The following is a 20,688-nucleotide window of genomic DNA, read 5'->3' as shown; positions in this document are numbered from 1 at the left end:
TCGTGGGCTGTCAGGAGTCCTCTGACCCTTATTCATGAGGGAGAGATTATATACCATCTTCCCTCAGGGCAGTGGTTCTCAAACTTGAGCATGTGGCAGAATCACCTGGAGGCATATTAAAATACAAATTGCTAGGCCTCACCCCCAGAGTTATGATTCAAAAGATCTGGGGAGAGATTCAATAATCTGCATTTTCTAAGTTCCCAGGTGATGCTTATTCTGCAGGTCCAGACATCACACTTTGAGAAGCCCTGCCCCAATGCCTCATGTAAGAGGATGCTAATGAGTCTTGGACACTGTATTACTAGTTTCAATCAAGAAAGGAACCAGTGTTTTGGGTAATTATCTGGAGAAATTGAAGAGGACAAAGAAAACATCTGGGGAACAGAAAAAAGTTGCTTTATAAAGTTTACACTACAAAAAGGCCAATGTACACAGCTTTCAGTTTATGCTCTTGGTAAAGATTTTGAGTGCCAAAGTTTTTTCTCCCATTCATTAAATGCAGTTAAATGGACTTATTATCCATTGGTTTCCTTCCTGACATAAGTGAATGTTAGGATTATGTCAGCCACAGTGGTCCCTGAAAGAGTGGGCAGACCACAAGCTATTGATCAATGGGTATTAGGTTTAGTGTCGGGATGAGCCAGGTTGCTGAACACTGGGTGTTATGATGATGCTGAGGGTGCTATCCAAACTCAATGTAATGCCCACAGGAAGATTCCACAGGTTAGCATTTTGTTGCATACTATCTAATATCCTCATGGTATAAAATTGATGACCCAGGGAAGTCAAATTTACACATTACAGCAGGGAAGTCATTATCCTTCTGCTTCTCACATGCAAAGCTTGCCCTTACTTTGCAGAATTACTGCAAGCAGAAGCTACGTGAGTGATGAATGATGTCATAAGTAATGACATCATCTCAACTCCCATGGACTAGCTAAGAAATCCTGGGAAGTAGTGCTGTTTTTTTTACTGCTGTCTGTTCTGCTCATAGGCAGCTGGGATTTAAGTAGGGTGGTTGTGGGTGAGAAGGCCCCATTTCTACAGGGAGAATATAATTAATTCTTGCTCTTTTTTTCTAACTTCTAAACAGGCAAGAAATCATAACTTTGGATCCTAGAAACATCCCCCTGCTTTCTCTGGAGTCCTCCTTTTATACTTTGAAATCTCCTTTAGTGTCCTGGATTGGAGTCATGAGTCCTATGTCTTGATCTGCCATCAACTCTCTGTATGGCCTTGGGCAGTTTGCTTAACCTCTCTGTGATATGGTGACTTCATCTATAGAACAAAGGTTTTGCATTGATTCATCTCTAAGTTCCTTCCAGTTCTAATAGTCAATGATTCTCATTCATCTCTTTCCTTTTCTTGTTTTTGAAATTCAGCATCTCTCCCCACATTCTCATTTCTTTTCAAGACACTCTCTCCCCCTTCCACTACCCTTTCTCATCTCATCTCATCTCATCTCAGCATGAAGTATTTATCTCATGCAAAGTCATAGATGTCATTCAGTCATAGATGGTATCATTCTACCTACCTGGTAGCCCCCAGGAAAACAACTCTATTTAGTTTCAAAGATAGTTTTAAAAAGATGTATTTAGTGACAATTAACACAGGCCCTTTTCCATATACACTCACATTCATTAGTATGATACTTCTACAAGCTCAATATTGGTGCAGAGAAGGAGGGCAAGAGCTTTGGAGCTGGATGACAATTTGCAAGGACTAGTGTATCAATGCTAAAAAAACAGCTACAGGTGCTTGTCCTGATCCTAATCCTTTAAGCCAGGCTGGTGCAGGGCATCCAGCCCCCAGACCACCCTATCGGTGTGCCCTGGGCCTACGTACTCATCCAGGGAGCCACTTATGCCACCTGGGTTCGCAGGTGGCATAAGGCAGTTTCTCAGGACCTCTCCCACAGCTCCCACTTTTGTTGTTTCCAACCAGCTTTCATTCCAATCCCATTTCCACCAGCTCAGAAGTACTGGCTGTAAATCTAATTTAGATCGCTATCTTCATGGCATTTACACGTACTCTTCCCATCATTCAGCCCTTGTGTTTCCCCTACAAATGCTGCCATGCTGCACCTTCTCGATTATCAGCATCCTGGCTGCTTTAAATAAAAATGCATGTCCTTGTCCTAGCCCTAAAGCATGAAACACTCCAACACCATAAACTGAATTCATAGTATGACAAATGGCCAGTTTGTTGAAGTCTAATAACCAAAAATCCAATTCACGAAATAATATATTAACCCCCAAACCAACTCTCTTCCAATTACTTTTATTTACTAAAAACTAGATGTCTTGAACTATTTATAAAGTTTACTACAATTATTTTAGAAGTTGTGAAGATTTCTGGAATATTTGTTGGTTTAGACTGCTTATAAAATTTAGTTATTGGTTATCATGAATGTTTCTGAATATCAAATGTAGCCATTAAAAAGCTAACCTGTCCCAACAGGGGATTAAAAATATGGTGCTAACTATTAAAGTACCCATTTCTTTACAGGCCAAGAGACTGGGAGGATATATTTTTAAATGTTAACAGTGATGACATCTAGGTTGCGGGATTATAGATGATGTAGGAAATTACATCTGTGCTTTTGTATTTCTAAAAGGAAACTATATCACATCTATGATCAGAAAAATATTACAATAAATGTTAGGCAAAACATCATAATAAGACCCACATGCTGACTTCAAAGAACTCACACTCAAGTGGAGGAGTAAGACACGTAAACATTGTGTAGATTTTTAAACAAATGTGGAAGAACTTTAAAACTTGTAAAGAATTCTAATTTGGGAAATTTACAGGAAATCCTTTTGGGGGAGGTATTTGCTGAAGCTGTGCTTTCTGTGAGGTTTTTGAGAGATCAATTTGCAGATGTTAGTCCCCACCCCTTTGTCCACAGGGAGGAGAGTTGGCTGGGCTAATTTGATTCTGATCTTTTGAAATATTATTTTTGATTACAGAAGAGACCCAGGAGGGCTTGGGGCCATGAACAACAAATAAGTTAAGGAACATCTCTGGAACTGAAAATGAGGTTCTGAGATTCCTCTAAAGTCTAGACTCCTCATTTCAAGCTTTATTTGGGAAAGAGAATAGTTTTACTTTAAATTAACCTAATAAAGTTGAGTGGGAGGAAAACAATAACTGCTTGGTTTACAAAAGCATTCACACGAGTCTTGGTTTCAGATTCACAGACAAAATGAGGCCGGGTATGAATTAATTCGCTTTGTTTTGCATGGAACATGAGCCGTCAAGGGCCCTTCCCATGTGCATGCTCTTGGGCCTAATCTCCAGGTAAGCCCGGGGTGGGCTGATTACTCGTGCTTCCCTCACTCTTCTTCAGCATCTGCTCATCAGGATGTTCAGGCCAGCACACGTTTTCAAGCCAGTTATCAGAAACAAAGGAAAACATATCCCCCAAACTTCTCTCTCCCCACTGAGATTCAAATCAGTAAAACTGGTATTACAGTAAATGTGCTGACAGGGCACCAGTCAGTAAGACCGAATCAGAAAAGCTTAAAATTGAGAAGACAAAAGCAGTGCTGAGTTTAGCCAACCAGAGCAGGCATCTCTGTGCTGCTCTCTGGTGCTCCTGGACAATGCTTAAATACTCTTTAAGGGGGAATTCACTTTTACATATCAGGTATTGTGAGAATGATAGGGTAACCTATGACTCAGTTTGCCCCTGCCTCTCCGGTTTACACTTACTATCATGGCTTAATTATTAACACTGTCCCCTCTCACTTTCAAAAGTGTCCCAATTTGGACAATATATTTTACGACCACTTGATGATAATAAATCATTTTCATAGCTAGTATTTAGTAAGAGCTGATCACATGCCAGGCAATCATGAGCTTGGTGCTATCAACGCTATCATCATCATTACTATCATCACTAGGCCAAGATGACATGCCTCCTGAAGTGGCAAAGGAAGGGCTTAACACCTAACATTTGGATTCAGTCAGAGTGCTAAACTACTTTCCCCTTACCTTTAAGCTACATTACCTCTGAGCTTTTGTTTTATAAACTTAATGAGAAAAAGATTCTTGTCCCTTTATGAATGCCCCAGGTCTTCCCACTGACTTCCTCCTTGGTTGTCAATCGAAGGGAAGAAACTGATTTTCAGGGGGTCTTGTTATATCTCAGATATTATGTCATGTGAAGCCCCGCTTGATAAATTATGAATTAGGCTCTGGGAGCTCAACTAATTCACCAAAGAGTACACTGACAGTAAGTTGCAGAGCGAAATTTCAAACCTAAGTTGTTCTGATTTCAATACCTGCCTTCTCATTATACTACCTTGCCTACTAAGCCGCTTTCAATTTCTACAAGCCTGTGTAAATTTGAAAAGGTAGAGTAGCAATTCTTCCCAAACGCTGTCGCTGTAAAACTGCCCACAGAGTGAGGATAAAAGTGTCCTTCCTCACAAGTTGAGAAATTGACTCCTATATCTAAAACGTGTCTTTTCCCCAGCTCAGGCAGACCTGTAACATCTATCTGCAAATGGACACTCCACCAAAATACTCTTGGACCAAAAGTTCTAAGAAATGTATAGCAGTTAGACCCCATCTTTCCCTTGACATGGATCTATTGTTTATATGGCAGTTAAGGGTAACAATAATCTGAAAATAACTGATATGTATTCAATGAATAATGCATCTATCTAATGCTCTCAATAATAATCAAAAGCTAATATACATGTACTCACTTATTCAAACAAATATATACGGATTCTTTATCCACTTATTGGAACTTACTATGTGCCAGACACTCTTGTAGGCACTGAAGATTCAGTTGTGAACAAAGGAGGCAAAGCCCTGCCTCATGGAGCTTACCTATTCCTACATGATACAATAACAGATAATAATGATCTCATGAAAGAAAGCACACATGGGATAAGAAATAGAGGGTGGCGGGAAGGGAGTGGGTGCTAATTAGGTAGGAATGTCAGGAAGTCAGAAGAAAATGTAAAAGTGTGGGCATGAGCCATGTAAAGACATCCAGAAAAGTGTTCCAGGCAGAGGGAAGAGCAAGAGTTCTTATATTCTGCCAGACCCTATGCTGAAAGCTTCGTACCAATTATCTCATTTAATCCTCACAAACCCCCTGAGGGTAAGTGTCATTATTTCTTCATTTTGCTGCTAAGCATTTGAACCTTGAAGTAACTTGCTTAGGAGCACACGATTTTCTAATGAGGGAGGCATGAGTTAAACTCAGCCTTCTGGCTCTGAGATAACATCCCCACCTCAACTACTAAACAGTTCCATGCCTTGGTCAGTCTGCAACAACCTCTTTGCCAGCACTTTTAACACAAGATTTAGAGAATGGCTGATTGCTGAGAAACAACATCTGCAAAGCCTGCATCACCAATGGATCCACAGGGATAGGATATTTAAATGATTGGGTCCCCAGGTTCACCAGATACGGCACTCTAACAACTGCTGGGATCTCTTGCTGCTATGACTCTCCTTCAGCTCTGTTAGAGGCTGTGGGACCAGCATCCCAGGCTCTTCCTCCAGACACCCAAGAAATTCTCCCACATGACGTCAGTTTAAGCCAAGCAAGAATTTTCCATCCCTCCATTGCATTATTTGTAGGAAATGGCTTTATTGTTTTTCTGTATGCAAAGATAATATAGGCTCATTGCAAAAACTATTTAGAAATAGAAAAAATAAAATCACCACCATTGAGAGATAACTAATAAAAAGCCTACCATTAAGAGATAACTACTAAACATCCTGATATCAGAATTCATGTAATGTTTCCACTTACCGTGGACATTAAGGCTGTTTCCAGTTTTTTAGAATTACAACATTTTTATGAGTATTATGTTATATGTGTGTGTGTATATATATATATATATATATATATATATATATATATATATCTTTATGCCCTCAGACACTGATTTTTTTTAGAATGAATTAGTAACAGTGTATTATTTGAGCATTCATTTTAAGGTCCTTGCTATAAACTGCCAAATATCCCCAAAGAAAAACTGTAGCAACTTACACTGCCCCTTTCAGTGCACAAAGGTGCCTTTTTTCCTGCATCCTCAGTAACACCTCCAACTTTTCACTTACTTTCTTTTGAAGCTTCTATCACCACAAAAACAAGGATACAGCCTCTGTCCTAGTTGAATGTCCCCCCACAGAGCCTTCACCATCCCCAGCCTGAGCAGAGAAGACACAGAGGAGAGTGTGTCATCCCTCAGCTCCCCCTTGGCCTTGGGGACTGGTCCCATCAGAGGGTTTATTCAGAGGCTGAGGGTACAGTGAAGACAGGAGACATCACTGTGGTTCTCAGCTTGGAAGACTGCCTCACTCTCACACCCTTTTCTTTCTTTATATATTCCTCCATCAGCTCCTGCCCTTCCATTTATCATCTATACTTGGAGACTCTTAGCTCAGGACTCTTCTTTGAGCCCAGACTCATGTATTCAGCATTCTCTAGATATTAATTCCACTTGTATGACTCACAGACATCTCAAACTCAGCAGCCCAAAACCAAGCTCTTCATCTCCTCTTGCCCTCTCCACACCCCTTGCCATCTTCCCCTTCCTCTAATGTGTCCTACTCACTCAGTAGCTCCTTCTTCTTCCCAGGAGCCAGAGGTCCAGACCCTAGGAGCTTTTCCTCATGGCTCTCATTCACTCTCTATCCCACAGCCCGTCAATCAGTCATGAAGGCCCATCAATTCAGTGTCTCAAATATCTCTACTATGCACCACTTTTCACCCCTTCCACAGCCAGGACCCCAGTCTAAGCCAATAGGTGACTATAATTATCTCTACGGGGGGATTTATTGAATGGGAGAGAAAAGAAGAGGAAAATAGCATTTCCCAAACATTTGTATATGCCTGATGCTGGGATCTTGTTAATGCTCATTAGATATACAATAAACCCATGGAGTAGAAAATAGTACCATTTCACAGATGAGGAAACTGAGGCTCAGAGAGGTTAATCTGCCCAGGGTTCCATACCAGGGAGACGATTTGGAGCCTTATGTGTGATGCTTGCTCTACCATTCTATAGCAAGAGTGAAGCTAGGGGGCTGGTTCAGTGGCCCTTGTAGTGGTTTGAGTAAGAGGGAACTCTCCTCAATGGTAAGTTCATTGAGGATAAAGAGTGAGTGTGAATTTCTTTGTGTATCTCGTAAGGTTTAGCTCAGGGCCTGATCAAGTCCTGCCTCTGTCATTTATCAGTGACAGGAGAGTTTAGCAGTTAAGGGAATGAACTCTGGAACTGGACTGTCTGGATTCAAACCCCAGCTCTGCTAATTACTGGCTATGGAACCTTGAGCAAGTTACTCAGCTCTCTGTAGTGGGCTAAACAGTGGCCCCCAAAAATATATGTCCATACCCTGAGTCCTAAATCCTGTGAATATGAATTTATTTGAAAGAGCCTTTGCAGATCTAATTAAGTAAACGATCTCAAGACGAGACGGTCATCCTGGATTAACCAGGTGGGCCCCAGTTCTAGCGACACAGAGGAGAGACAGAAGAGAAAAGGACCACGTGAAGAAGGAGGTAGAGTGAGGCAGCCACAAGCTGAGGAGCTGCAGCAGCCACAAGATGCTAGAAGAGACAAGAAGCAGAATCTCCCCTAAAGCCTCTGGAGAGAGTGTGGCTCTGCCAATACCTTGATTTCAAACTTTTTCCCTCCAGAGCCGTGAGCACATTTCTGTTGTTTTAAACCACAGAGTTTGTGGTCATTTGTTATGGAGGCCCTAGCAAGTGAATATATTTGGTCAATGAAAAGAGTCAAACTATGTAAAATATTTGAAGGGATTTATTCTGAGCCAAATATGAGTGACCAATGGCCCACCATACATCCTTCAGGAAAACCTGAGAACGTGAGCCCAAGGTGGTCAGGCTACAACATTTAAGGGAGACATAAGACATTAATCAATACATGTAAGATATACATCGGTTCAGTCTAGAAAGGCGAGACAACTAGAAGTGGGGTGGGGGGCATCTCTGGATCATAGATAGATTCAAAAATTTTCTGGTTGGCAATAGGTTGAAACAGTTAAGTTATTGTCTAAAGACTTGGAATCAATAGAAAAGAATGCCTGGATTAAGATACGGGGTTGGTGAAACCAAGATTTTATCATGCAGATGAAGCATCCAGGCAGCAGGCATCAAAGAAAAGATGGCAAATGTTTCTTATCAGACTTGAAGAGTCTTAAAGTCTATGTTGATGTTAATGCTGGTCAGCTGGGCCTGAATCCCAAAAGGGAGGAGGGTATAATGAGGCATGTCTGACTCCCCCTTCCTATCATAGCCTAAACTAGTTTTCTTAGGTTAACTTTGGAATGCCCTTGGCCAAGAGGAGGAATCCATTCAGATGGTCAGGGGGCTTAGAATTTTAATTTCGGTTTACAATTCTGTATACCTCAATTTTCTCATTCATACGTAAGCTTATAATACTTACCTTGCAGAGCTGTCATGAGAATTAAGTGAATCAATATACATAAGGCACTTTACAGCGGTAGCTGTCACATAATCGGTGATTTCAAAGTAGTGTTTATTATGACCCTTTAATAGTTATTTTTGAGCCTGTGGTCTTTTTCCCTTGAAAAAGTAATAACAAAAATACTTAGCCTAACTATAGTATCTCAAAGTGGGAGTTTGCCTCTTTCACTTAAAAACGGTCAAAGAATTCCTTCAAGCATCTTCTGTCCTATGAACTGCTAACATTCAGGTGTCAAGCCTCACTGAAGACAACTCACAACCCACAAAAGGCAGTGATTGAAAAGATACCACGTGCCCTTGACCCGACAAAATGCTCTGGCCAGGACATTAGGTGCTAGGGGATGTGGGTCCTTTTCTCTTTCTCCTGGCTGCCACCTGGTGTGGCTGGGGGAGGGAGATGAGAAGTGGAGGTGGGGGTGAAGTGTGGGGCAGATGGCCTCTGACTAATAACTGAGCTGGGTCATTTGTAATGATGACAAGGCATTACCCAAGAGATGAGGCAAAGGTGTATAATTAATACACAAGCAGTCCTTAAAACTCTCTCTGAAACCCTCCTTCCATTCCTTCCCTTGCTAATGAAGTCAGAGACAGGGTAAAAGCCTGTAATTACACTTGAAGTAATTAGAACGCTGTGAAATGGAAAGCTTAAGACAGGAAGCCCAAACTAATGGAATACCTATTGCTCTTGTTATTCTGACTCATCCTTCCTAGGATGGTGCTTTTGTAGGTCTCCACTGGGGAGCTGAAGACTGTACTGAATTTGCATAAAATGTAGACACACATGCACATCACCCTTTCCTTCCCCAGAGTGGCCAAGAAAGTGTCAGCATTGTGCCTTCCTCAGTTTCTACAACTTTTACCTATTAATGAAAGACCAAATCAGCAGAACAGATTAATTTAAAAGCCCTTCCAAGATAATTTTTAAAAATCTGAGCATTTTATATTTAAACTGTTTTTTTACATGCAATTCTCCCTTTCTAGCTCAGTGCTTCTCAACATCAATGTGCCTGTAGAGCACCTGAGGGTCTCCTTCAAATGCAGATTTGGATTCAGTGGGTCTGGGGTGGGGCTGAGATTCTGCATTTCTAACAAGCTCCCCAGACTTGCTGCTGCTGTTGGATGGGGGAGTGGTACACAATGTGAGTAGCAAGGATAAAGTCCTTGGTCCCACAAGTGACTTCACTTTCCTCCACAGCAATGATTCCAAACTTCTCATGTAGAGCTTGAAAAATGAATAAAAATTTTCGATTGAAGGGAGAGAAGAGAAAGTGAGGAGGAAGAGTGGAGGAAGAAGGGAAAAGTGGGTGGGAAGGTAGGAAGGGAGGGAGAGAAGGAGGGAGGGAGAGAGAGAATGTGTGTGAGTTCGTGTATGTGCGTGATCAGGTGTCTCTTCTTATAAGGACACCAGTCCGATCAGATTGGGGCCCTACCCTTATGACCTCATTTGACCTTAATTATCTCCTTAAAGGTTTTATCTCCAAATACAGTGACTCTGGGGGTTACAGCTTCAATATGGGATACACAATTTAATCCATAACACTAAGTGACCTTAGATGAACTCCTTAATTTTTCTAAGACTTGATTCCTTCATCCCAATTGCTTGGAGACAAGAAAGAGTTAAATCATTAAATGACAAGAAATGATCATTAAATGAAGTTTCATAAATTATCATTAAATGACAAGAAATGATTCATCTAATTAGCATTAAGTGTTCCCCATATCATCTGTCACAGAATAAGTGTCTTGGTTGTGTTCCTCCACACACAGTCAAGCATTAGAGGGTAAGTAGATTATTTGTGAGGTGAAGGAAACAGCAGGAGAGAAAAAAGAGAAGTGAGATAGCAAAGAGAAAACAGCCAATAAAATGAAGGGTGCATTAGTTAACAAATCACCACCAAGAGAAACTGAAGCTTCATTTCACTGGGACAAGTCAGGCACCCATATTGAACAAACACCCAGTGTCAGCCCTCACTACTGAGTCAAAAGAGCCAAGATATTTATGTACCAAAGACCATCAGTCACTGGTTGAGATCTGCTTCCAAGGGATGCCTACCTCCCCACTTCCATCTTGCTGTGCTTGTGGATGGTAGCCATGGATACCAGAGGAAACTTTCAGGCAAAGAGATGCCTGAATTGGCTGTTGGAAGCCCTACCAGCTCTGCAAGAGGGAGGCCTGGGAAGTTCTGGGCAGGTTTTCCTTGCCTGCTACAGTGAGAGACCAGGAAACCTTAGTTCTCTGTAGTGGTTGGTCCTAGTAATTGTACTAGGAGTTTCCAAAACACTAGAGAGACCCCTGTACCAAAGAATTCTAGGGCCAAACAAGTGTAAGGAATGCTTGTTTCATGGGATTCACAACTAAAGCTCTGTTGAAGTCCTGTAGTTGAAATGTTAAACTTTGTATAATCCTATAAATTCCAAACTTATTTACACAAACACTTTTTCAAATAATATGTATTTACCTTTTAAGGAATAAAAGTTCTGTAATGCATATTTTGGGGCCATCAAATTAAAGCTAGCAGAGATTTCACTACATTGTAAGATGTTTTTAATCTGTTTCTACTCACCATTGTAGCCTATGAACAGTAACTGGTACCTAGAAAGTATTCAATAAATATTTGTTATTGTAACTGTTTTAAAGAATATCAAAAAATATTTCTGAAAATATTTTCAATAAAAACAGCCTCATGAAAAATGACTCTGTAGTTCCCAAAATGACTGTTTTGAAAGACTTCGGAATAAAGTTCAGCTGAATATAAACTTGTTGAAATACTGAGCAGTTTATTCTCCTTGCTTTGTTCCCACTTAATGAAACAGTGCATTTTTCTAAAATTGAAGACCCATGCTGTTAGAAGCCATTGTCCACTTTACTAGAGAAGAACCACTTCTCCCCAGATCCGTGGGTGGATGCAGATAAGAGGGCTAATGGTACTAAGGCCTCTGTGGTCCAACCTTGCTAAAAAGAGTATTTCAACTTCTATTTCCTCCCTCTACACTTCACCCTTTTGTTGAATACTAAGGTTTGCAGCTGTAACCCCATCATAGGGTATAAAGAATCAAATTAAGGAACTTCTGATAAATGCATCCCTTTTAACCTTGATGTCAGGCACAATTTGCTATTTGTTGGCCTCAAATGTCAGCTGAAGCCAGGGTGAGAGTCCTTGTGACTCTGACTTTCTCATCTTCTGTCAAGACCTAAAGCATTTTTGAGCTGGGTACAGTTGCTACAGCTGCAACAAAGTATACATGATAAGTGGGATTTGCAACAAATAGGCTTTTCTCTACAGATCACTGCTCCAGTTGGGCTTCTTTGCTATTTTTGCCCAGCTGTCCTGAGAATAGCAACATCAATGGCAACTCATTTCTTGTCCATCATTATTACAATGAAAAATTCGAAAACCTGATTATTACTCATTCCTTGGAGCTGAGATGGAAACCTCGAGGCTGTAAAACACCATTTGTATACCCAAATGCCCATTTCCTAAGAAGGGATATTTCCTGGGAAATTGCTTATCTTCCTAGCATTTGCAAAAGGCAAAAGCTGGCATGTAGTAGCATTTTCTTCATTCCCTGCAAATGGAACATTGGTATTTCTAGATAAGTTAAGAATGAGGAGAGAGAACTATGGCCATCCAGGTTCTCCTGGGATTAGTCTCCTTTACTCTTCCTTGAATAAAGATAATGTGAATCTTGTAAGACACTGTCTGTAAAAAATGGTCTACCCACACCTGCTAATGCAATGAGTGGGCTATTATAGGGCCGAGAGGGTTGTTGGGGTCTCCTGACATCAGAGGAGTAGGTGACCAATGTGGATGAAACACAATGACAATGGACATTAGTATTTCTGAGACCAGATTTGTTTGGGAAATGGGATACGTTGCCTTTCTTTAGTCAGATGTTGACATGGCTACTGCTTACAGATGACCCTTGTTTTGTCATTTACTCATGCGTCTTCCCCACTTCCCTTGCTGGAAAAAACCTGCAGAGAAACTGTAAGCTCCATGAGGTTAGACATTGCATCAGATTTTACTTACCACTCTATTCTTAGTGCCTACCACCAAGTCTAGCATACAGTGGGGGCCAAATAAATATTTGTAGAATGAATAAAGCATCTGTAACATAATATGTACTCCTTAAATGAGAGTTTCCATTGCTACATTGCTATCATTGTTGTCATCATCATCACAATCATGATCATGATCATCGTCATCATTACCAGGTGATTTTTTTACAGAAATATTTTCTCTTCAGATTATGGCAGACTGAACATCAAGATCTTTAAATCTGCTTGTCCGAGGGAAGTTCTCTGGACTTCTTGCATTTGGCACTAGTAGAGACTTGGTATTTTCATTGCTGTAACACAGAGACAAAAATAAATGAAAATTTCAAAGAATGAGTTTACCTCCTGGCCTTTCATGGTGATCTCCTTTCCTGTCTTTCTGTGAATAATATGTGTATGGTATCATTGCTCTCTGCTAATAAAAAATTACTTCAAAACTTAAAAAAATTACTTCAAAAGCTTAAAAAACCAAACATTTGTTATCTCAGTTGCTGTATGTCAGGAATCAGGGTACGGCTTTTCTGAGTCCTCTTCATATATTTTTGTCTCTGTGTTACTGCAATGAAAACACCAAGTCTCTACTAGTGCCAGATGCAAGGGTCTCTCATGAAGCTGCAATCAAGGTGCAGTTATCTCAAGGCTCAACTTAGAGGAGAATCTTCTTCCAGGCTTATGCTCCTGGCTGTTAGCCAGAGACTTCAGTTTCTTGCCACATGGTCTGTCTATAGGACTACTCACAATCTGTCAGCTAGCTTCCTCCAGAGCAAAGGCTCTGAGAGAGAGAAAGAATGAGAGATAGTGGTAAGATATAAGATATAAGATAGTGATAAGAGATAAGTCACAGTCATTTTGTAACCTATTCTCAGAAGTGATATCCCATCACTTTTGTATTATTCTATTTTTTAGAAGCAAGTCGCTGGGTCCATCCCACACTTGAGGGGAGAATATTCACAATAGCATGAATATTATGAAGATAGGATCATTGTGGACCATGTTAAATAGAAGCTTCCAGCCACAATGGATGATGTTGTTCCCTCTAAGCATGAGTGTAGCTTCAACTTGGTTCTTTTTTTTTTTTTTAATTGTACTTTAAGTTCTATGGTACATGTGCACAACATGCAGGTTGGTTACATAGGTATACATGTGCCATGTTGATGTGCTGCACCCATTAACTCATCATTTACATTAGGTATATCTCCTAATGCTATCCCTCCTCCCTCCCCCCACCCCACAACAGGCCCCGGTGTGTGATGTTCCCCTTCCTGTGTCCAAGTGTTCTCATTGTTTAATTCCCACCTATGAGTGAGAACATGCAGTGTTTGGTTTTTTGTCCTTGCGATAGTTTGCTGAGAATCATGGTTTCCAGCTTCATCCATGTCCCTACAAAGGACATGAACTCCTCCTTTTTTATGGCTGCATAGTATTCCATGGTGTATATGTGCCACATTTTCTTAATCCAGTCTATCATTGATGGACATTTGGGTTGGTTCCAAGTCTTTGCTATTGTGAATAGTGCCACAATAAACATACATGTGCATGTGTCTTTAGAGCAGCATGATTTATAATCCTTTGGGTATGTACCCAGTAATGGGATGGCTGGGTCAAATGGGATTTCTAGTTCTAGATCTTTTAGCCCTTTTCTCCTTTGAGAATCATGGGTTGCCAACCAACCATGGCTTCAATGCCTTGTCAAACTTCTCTTTCAAAAAAGGAAGAAAGAGGAAAAAGAGAATGGGGCAAGTTCTGCTAGGAATAGCTTTCAATATGATGATGATTTTAGTTGTCATTGCACAGGTGCATTGGCATTGAATCATGAAGAGAACCCCAATTACTTCTATTGACTTGTCTGAGCATCAATTTTCTGATGACTTACTTTATGACTTCCTAATGAATATATTAAAAATAGAACTCTAGAAGTTATATTTAGCCCTTTAGTTCCTTTCCCTCCCTGCACCCCATCCCCCACTTTGCCTGGAGGCTTAATGATATATTTGAGATCATTTTGAAACTTTATCTACTTTGTCTTAACATACATGTTTAAAGTTGTCTGTCTAATTTTAATATACATCCTTCATCAACAATTAAGCCACCTCCCAATTGACTGCATTATCTGTAATTCTTCACTCACTAACTGTCTCATATCACACACCATAAGAAGAAAGAGAAAAGGGAATAACCTATATTAGGAGAGGCTCATTGACAAACCCTGAAATATAAATTGACACAAATGTGAATGCAGTTTTGAAAAAAAAGGTTTTAAAAATAGATCTGCAGTTAAATGACTAGTATCTCTACCTTTTGTTACCTTTTGTTTCCTTTTTTGCAGATTGTTTCCCAGAGAAAGCTGTCCAAATCCTTGCTGAAGCATGGGAACACAGCAGGGAAATCTTCCATCACGGTAAGCAAGCACTCCCTAAGCAGCTGTCTGCCTGAGTGGAGAGCCTGGGCGGACTGGCCAGCCCAAACCAGACACTTGGGAAGCAGACTTTCTGATGTTGGGAGTTGGTGCCACAACTACTGAACTATTGAAATCACTCCCTTATTTTTCTTTCTTTCTCTTTTCTGACAATACAATTTTGATCCTTCTAACTCTAGGAAAAATAAAAAAGGAAAAGCATTTGAAAGTAAGGTTATTTAATTCTAGTAAGCACTTCTGCAATTGCAAGATAGATTTTAGTGGAGGAGAAAGATGTAGTTGTTGAGCACAGTGAGATTACGGAATTGTCTAGCATTTTCACACAATCAAAGCTTCAAAGCTACCTGTCCTTGTCTCTCATTTATTTTGAGAATTAAAATTTTGCTTTGATAGCATTTACTTCAAGGTTTGGTTTGTTGCCTGACAAACAAAGAGCTCAGCATTTAACACTCCTCTTTGATATAATAGTTTGGAGGTTTACTGTGTGATTCAGTAGCCACTAGCCACATGTGATTATTTAAATTTTAATAAAACTATTTAAAATTAAAGTAAATATTCAGTTCCTTAATCACACTGGCCACATATCCAGTGCTCAATAGTTACAAGTGGTTAGCAGCTACCATATGGGACAGTGTAGATTATAAAACATTTCTATAATTGCAGAATGTTCTATTGGGTAATGCTAGAAGTATTTCTAAATAAGAGCTTACATTTTTGAATGGAATGCCTGGTATTTGAAAGTTCAACATCTTCTATTAGAGACATTGAAAAAGGTAAAGGATGTTGTCCAACCATTTGGATGTATGGAGTGAAAAAACAAACAAACAAAAAGACAAGCAAAAGAAACAAGGTAGAAAAAACTACAAGGAAATTCTGAATTGCTAGAGAGGCAAATTGCCAGAAAGCGAACTTCTTGAGTTATTTTGAACATTCCTTTTTAACTAGAGAGAAACCAATTTTTTTTTTTTTTTTTTTTTTTTTTTTTTTTTTTTGAGACAGTGTCTCAGCCTGTCACCCAGACTGGAGTGCAATGGCATGATATCGGCACACTACAACCTCCGCCTCCCGGGTTCAAATGATTCTCCTGCCTCAGCCTCCCAAGTAGCTGGGATTACAGGTGCCCACCACCACACCCAGCTAATTTTTGTATTTTTAGTAGAGATGGAGTTTCACTATGTTGGCCAGGCTGGTCTCCAACTCCTTACCTTGTGATCCGCCCCCCTCGGCTTCCCAAAGTGCTGGGATTACAGGTGTGAGCCACTGCACCCGGCCCTGATTTTTTTTTTTTTTTTTAAGCACAGGAAAAAATTCAAAAGAGCTGTCAGTGAAAGTTGTGGCCATTCTCACAAGAACTTACCTGAGTTTGTGGCTTGAATATATCAAATGACACTGTCATGTTAAAGCTTTTTCTTGACTGCCATCTTCAGTCATGAATCAAAGTGTTCTTTGAAGACACTGATGGTGCTCTGAAAAGCTATGGACCCACGGGTTCACTCCCAAAGCCCACAAAACCAGTAGATCCAGGTATGAATTTGCTATGGTTCTTTCTCAAAAGAACAAAATCTCATCTTGCCATATTTTCTCTGAGATATCCTGAGATTTTCTTTCTCCACATATCCAAGAAAAGTTTGATATTTTTCTTTTCTTTTCTTTTTTTTTTTTTTTGAGACGGAGCCTTGCCCAGTCTCCCAGGCTGGAGCGCAGTGGCACGATCTCATCTCACTGCAAGTTCCGCCTCCCAGGTTTACGCCATTCTCCTGCCTCAGCCTCCCGAGTAGCTGGGACTACAGGCGCCCACCACCACACCTGGCTAATTTTTTTGTATTTTTTTAGTACAGATGGGGTTTCGCCATGTTAGCCAGGATGGTCTCGATCTCCTGACCTCGTGATCCGCCCACCTCGCCTCCCAAAGTGCTGGGATTACAGGTGTGAGCCACTGCCCCTGGCCCCATTTAATTTTAAGTATTTAAATGCTCCTCAACTTTGAGTCTTTAGATCAAAACATTGGCTTTAATAGCTTCTAGAAAACACTTGAAAAGGTGCATGAAATTTTCTAGGTCTCTGCAGATGGTGAAAATCATAACTTTCATCAGTTTTCCAAAGGTGTCTGTGACCACAAAATACTTAAGGGTCAGTAATCAAATGAAGTATAAGAGGCATTAAGGTGGTAAGGGACAAAAGAGGACCAAATGAAAAATACAAATATGATAGTTCTTGGGTTATCAACCAGTTCTAGAGTTTTTCCTATATACCTGGACTCACAATCTCTACTCTCAGTTGTTCACACATTTTTGGGTCTATCTGTCTTAAGGTAGCCATCTTAGCTTTAAGATTAAGTGTAAATAATTTAAATTTTCCAAAATATTTGGAATATTACCAGTGACTATTGAAAGTATATGGACCCAACTCATAATGGAATTGTTGAGCTCAGATAGAAAAGAGGTAAAACTGAATTATTAGTATCTTGATATAAGCAATTTCATAAGCGTATCCATGTGCTGTGGCCACAGAATACATGGTAAATCCTAACATTATTTATAAAGGTTTTAACTTATCTGCAACTTGACTGGCTTCTAGATTTTTGTTGCTTTTGTTGTCATTATTTTTCTCCTGACTTTCTCCACCAATTTCTGCTCCAAGGCTTTGTTGAGAGTCACTAACTATTAAGTATTGGAAAATGACCTATTATGAGAAAGTCTTTTAGACAGTAATTTCTTCACTTATACCAAAATCTTTGTCAGGAATGGTCTGTACTTGGGTGTTAGGGCTTAAATCCTTACGTATACCCATATCTTCATCTCAGAAAACCCAGGGACAGTCTTTTGAAAAATAGGAATTAGAAAAATTTGACATAAAAACTAGTTTATTCCAACATTTCTTGTTGGTCTCACTCAAAAAGAAATATTGCTGTTTTTCCTTCTCTGTAATTTACCAAAGGGAGACATTGTAGTTAATTATAGAAATACTATCCAATGCCATGTGACCTTTAAAGAAAGAAGCTCTTCCAAACTGCTCTTCTATTTCTTCCTTCAGCTTGGGTCCCATCTCTTATGTTCTCATGCTCAGTATAAATGGTGTCTAGTTATTTACCATTGTCTATTCCAGGGAGTTCCCTTGAATACCTAGAATTGCTGTGCTGTAGTCACTAGGGTTGTGGAAAAACTCTTTGCCCAACATTTGTCTTTGTTGAGTTTTGAACCAAACAGGAACTAAATTTGCTCATGGGTTCTGGAGCTAAGGAGTTCACCCTCTATTGCAGCTGATGTGTGCTTTTTCCTTTAGGTGATTGCTGAAGAATTATCTGGCAATGACGACTATGTTGAGCTTGCATTCAATGCACGGAAATTGGATGACAAGGTAAAGTGTTTGGCATTAACCTTATTGAAGGAAGTAACAAAGCTAGCACACAGTTTAATCAGATTTCCCCCTGCAACTATTTTTCCCTTTCCACCCACATTATCAAACAGATCCAAAAATTCAGAGAGGTCTACAAAGTAAAGTTTCCCCCACATTAAGGAGCAATTAATGAGAAAGGGAAGGGACTGTAATTAAAACAGGACAATTCTATGACACCAAGACTGTTTCCAAATGCCACCGGTGAGATGTGCACAGGTAAATATGATTTAACCCCATTTCTAGGGACATTCTAAGGGAGAGGAGAAGATGTGAAAGGGAAGAAAAATGACATTTGTTGAGCACCTATGTTTGCCAAGTACAGCTTTAAGAGCTTTTTAATGTGGTATCACATTTATTCATTTGTACAACTCCTATTTATCGCGTATTAATAGTCAGCCCATTTATGCATTCACTGGCTCACTCTTTTATTTGTTAATTTGTTCATTCATTCATCATTCATTTTCCAAACCTTTGTTGGGTGCTTGTTATGCATGAGGTGCTGGAAAAAAGGCATATCAAAAATGGACATTCCACTCTCACATCTGCAACCTGGAATTCATCATTGAAGTAAAACATACATCTAAAAACAAATGATATAGTAATAATATATCCACAATAGAATGTGATAAGTGATATATAATAGTGTGTCCTGGTAAGGCCAACTTATTCTACCTGGGGACATCAGGAAATACTTTATCCTTATAAACTAATTATATTTGGATTTTAAAAGTGTCTTGAATAGATTATATGAAACCATCACAGACTGCTCCATTCTTAACATGAGCATGAACTAGGTGCTGGGAACTGCAGTGTGCATAGATGTCAGTTGGGAGCAAGCTTTTAACTTCACCTTTTCACAACTGTTATGCTCCTTCTCCTTCATCATCTCCCCAAATTTCAGAAAAACTCACAAAACTTCTTTATAGTATCTTCCCTGGTGCTATTATAAGCCACAGGGTCAGTGTATAGCAGTTTTAAGCTACTTGCTTAATGGCTTATAATGGTTTCTCTACACTTAGTAGGCTCTTAAGTACCTCTAGTTTGTCATCTAACTGATTTATGTTATAGTAAAAGGGGGCTTGGAGGTTTGTTGGACCAGTTGGCTTTGCAGTGTTTGAGCAGTTTCCCTTTAGTCAAATGAACACTTGCTCATAGAATTGAAAGAGCCCCCTGCAGCACTTACAATGGTTCTAAATGGCTATTCCCACCATTGGCTGTACTGATTGTCCAGGACCCTGGTCATTGCTGAGCCTGAATGCCCCAGTGCTGGAGACCCCAGTTCCTTCATAATGTGACTGTGTCTTGTCCAGATCCTTAGTAATTCAGAGAACAAATCAGAGGCCTTTGCTCCAGTTTGGACTGGAAGGTAAATGGTCTCAGATGGAAAGAGGGCAAAGTTGTAGAATGGAGGAGTAAAATGATAACATAAAGATCATTTCACACAACCTCTTCAGGAAATGAGGGCTCAGCAAGGTATGATGATTTACCCAAAGACACAACACTACTGCTCTGGTTTTCTATTGCTGCATGGTAAACCATCTATTCTGTGTGGTAAACCATCAAATCTAGCAACCTAAATGAAGAACTATTCCGTTATAGCTAATGATTGTGAGGGTCAGAAATTCAATCAGGGTTCAGTTGGGCAGTTCTGCTGTCTATGATGTTGATGCAAGTCACTCAGTGGTACTCAGCTTGTGGATGAGCTTGTCTGGAGGTTCTACACTAGCTCTACGCACATGCCTGGCACATGAGATGGCTGAATGGCTGGGCTTAGCTGGAACAGTCTACCGGAGTGCCTACATGGTGGTCCTGGGGTAGTCACACTTCCTTTAGAGTATCTGGCTTCTCCCAGAGAAAGCATTTCAAGAGAACAAGGGAGATGCTCGGTGGCCTTTTCTCACCCCTTCCTGGCCTTGGAAGTCATGCATCATCACTGCTGCTGCATTCTTTTAGTTGCAAGTAAGTCATAAGGCCAGCCCAGATTCTAGGACTCCACATCGTGTTAGGGCAGTGGCAAAATCATATTGGAGAAAAAGCATGTGGACTATGAACTGGCGGTGGTCATGTTTACAAAATGCAAACTGCCACAATATTTTTGTGATAGAAATAGAATAAAATAATATAATTATTTCATGTCACAGCTGGAAAAATAGTTCCCAGATGCTCTCAAGGAGGACCCTTTTCTAGCTTTTAGCATTAAACAATTTTATAACTATCTACATGTTAGCAGTTAAAACTTACTGTATCTAGTTATTGTATGACTAAAAGTCACTATAAAATAAACAATGCTCCTAATTTTTTATTATGTTAATGAATATCATGAAAGTCACT

The 20,688-nt window shown here is 40.0% G+C and overlaps 1 protein-coding gene across 6 annotated transcripts in view; it reads left to right on the top strand.

Annotated features, from left to right (window-relative positions):
- The window catches only part of CPNE4 (copine 4), a 752,097-nt gene that overhangs the window by 573,205 nt on the left and 158,204 nt on the right, over positions 1-20,688 (top strand). For all 6 annotated transcript variants that reach the window (XM_054681026.2, XM_054681027.2, XM_054681028.2 and 3 more), the window contains 2 exons: positions 14,872-14,943; positions 18,244-18,318. In XM_054681026.2, coding sequence (XP_054537001.1) covers positions 14,872-14,943; positions 18,244-18,318 — 147 coding nt within the window. The remainder of the gene's footprint in view (positions 1-14,871; positions 14,944-18,243; positions 18,319-20,688) is intronic.

Source organism: Pan troglodytes, chromosome 2 (assembly GCF_028858775.2).
Source record: "Pan troglodytes isolate AG18354 chromosome 2, NHGRI_mPanTro3-v2.0_pri, whole genome shotgun sequence".
Taxonomy (NCBI): Eukaryota; Metazoa; Chordata; class Mammalia; order Primates; family Hominidae; genus Pan; species Pan troglodytes.
Note: the sequence above shows the minus strand (reverse complement) of the source record. Positions and strands in the feature narration are given on the sequence as shown.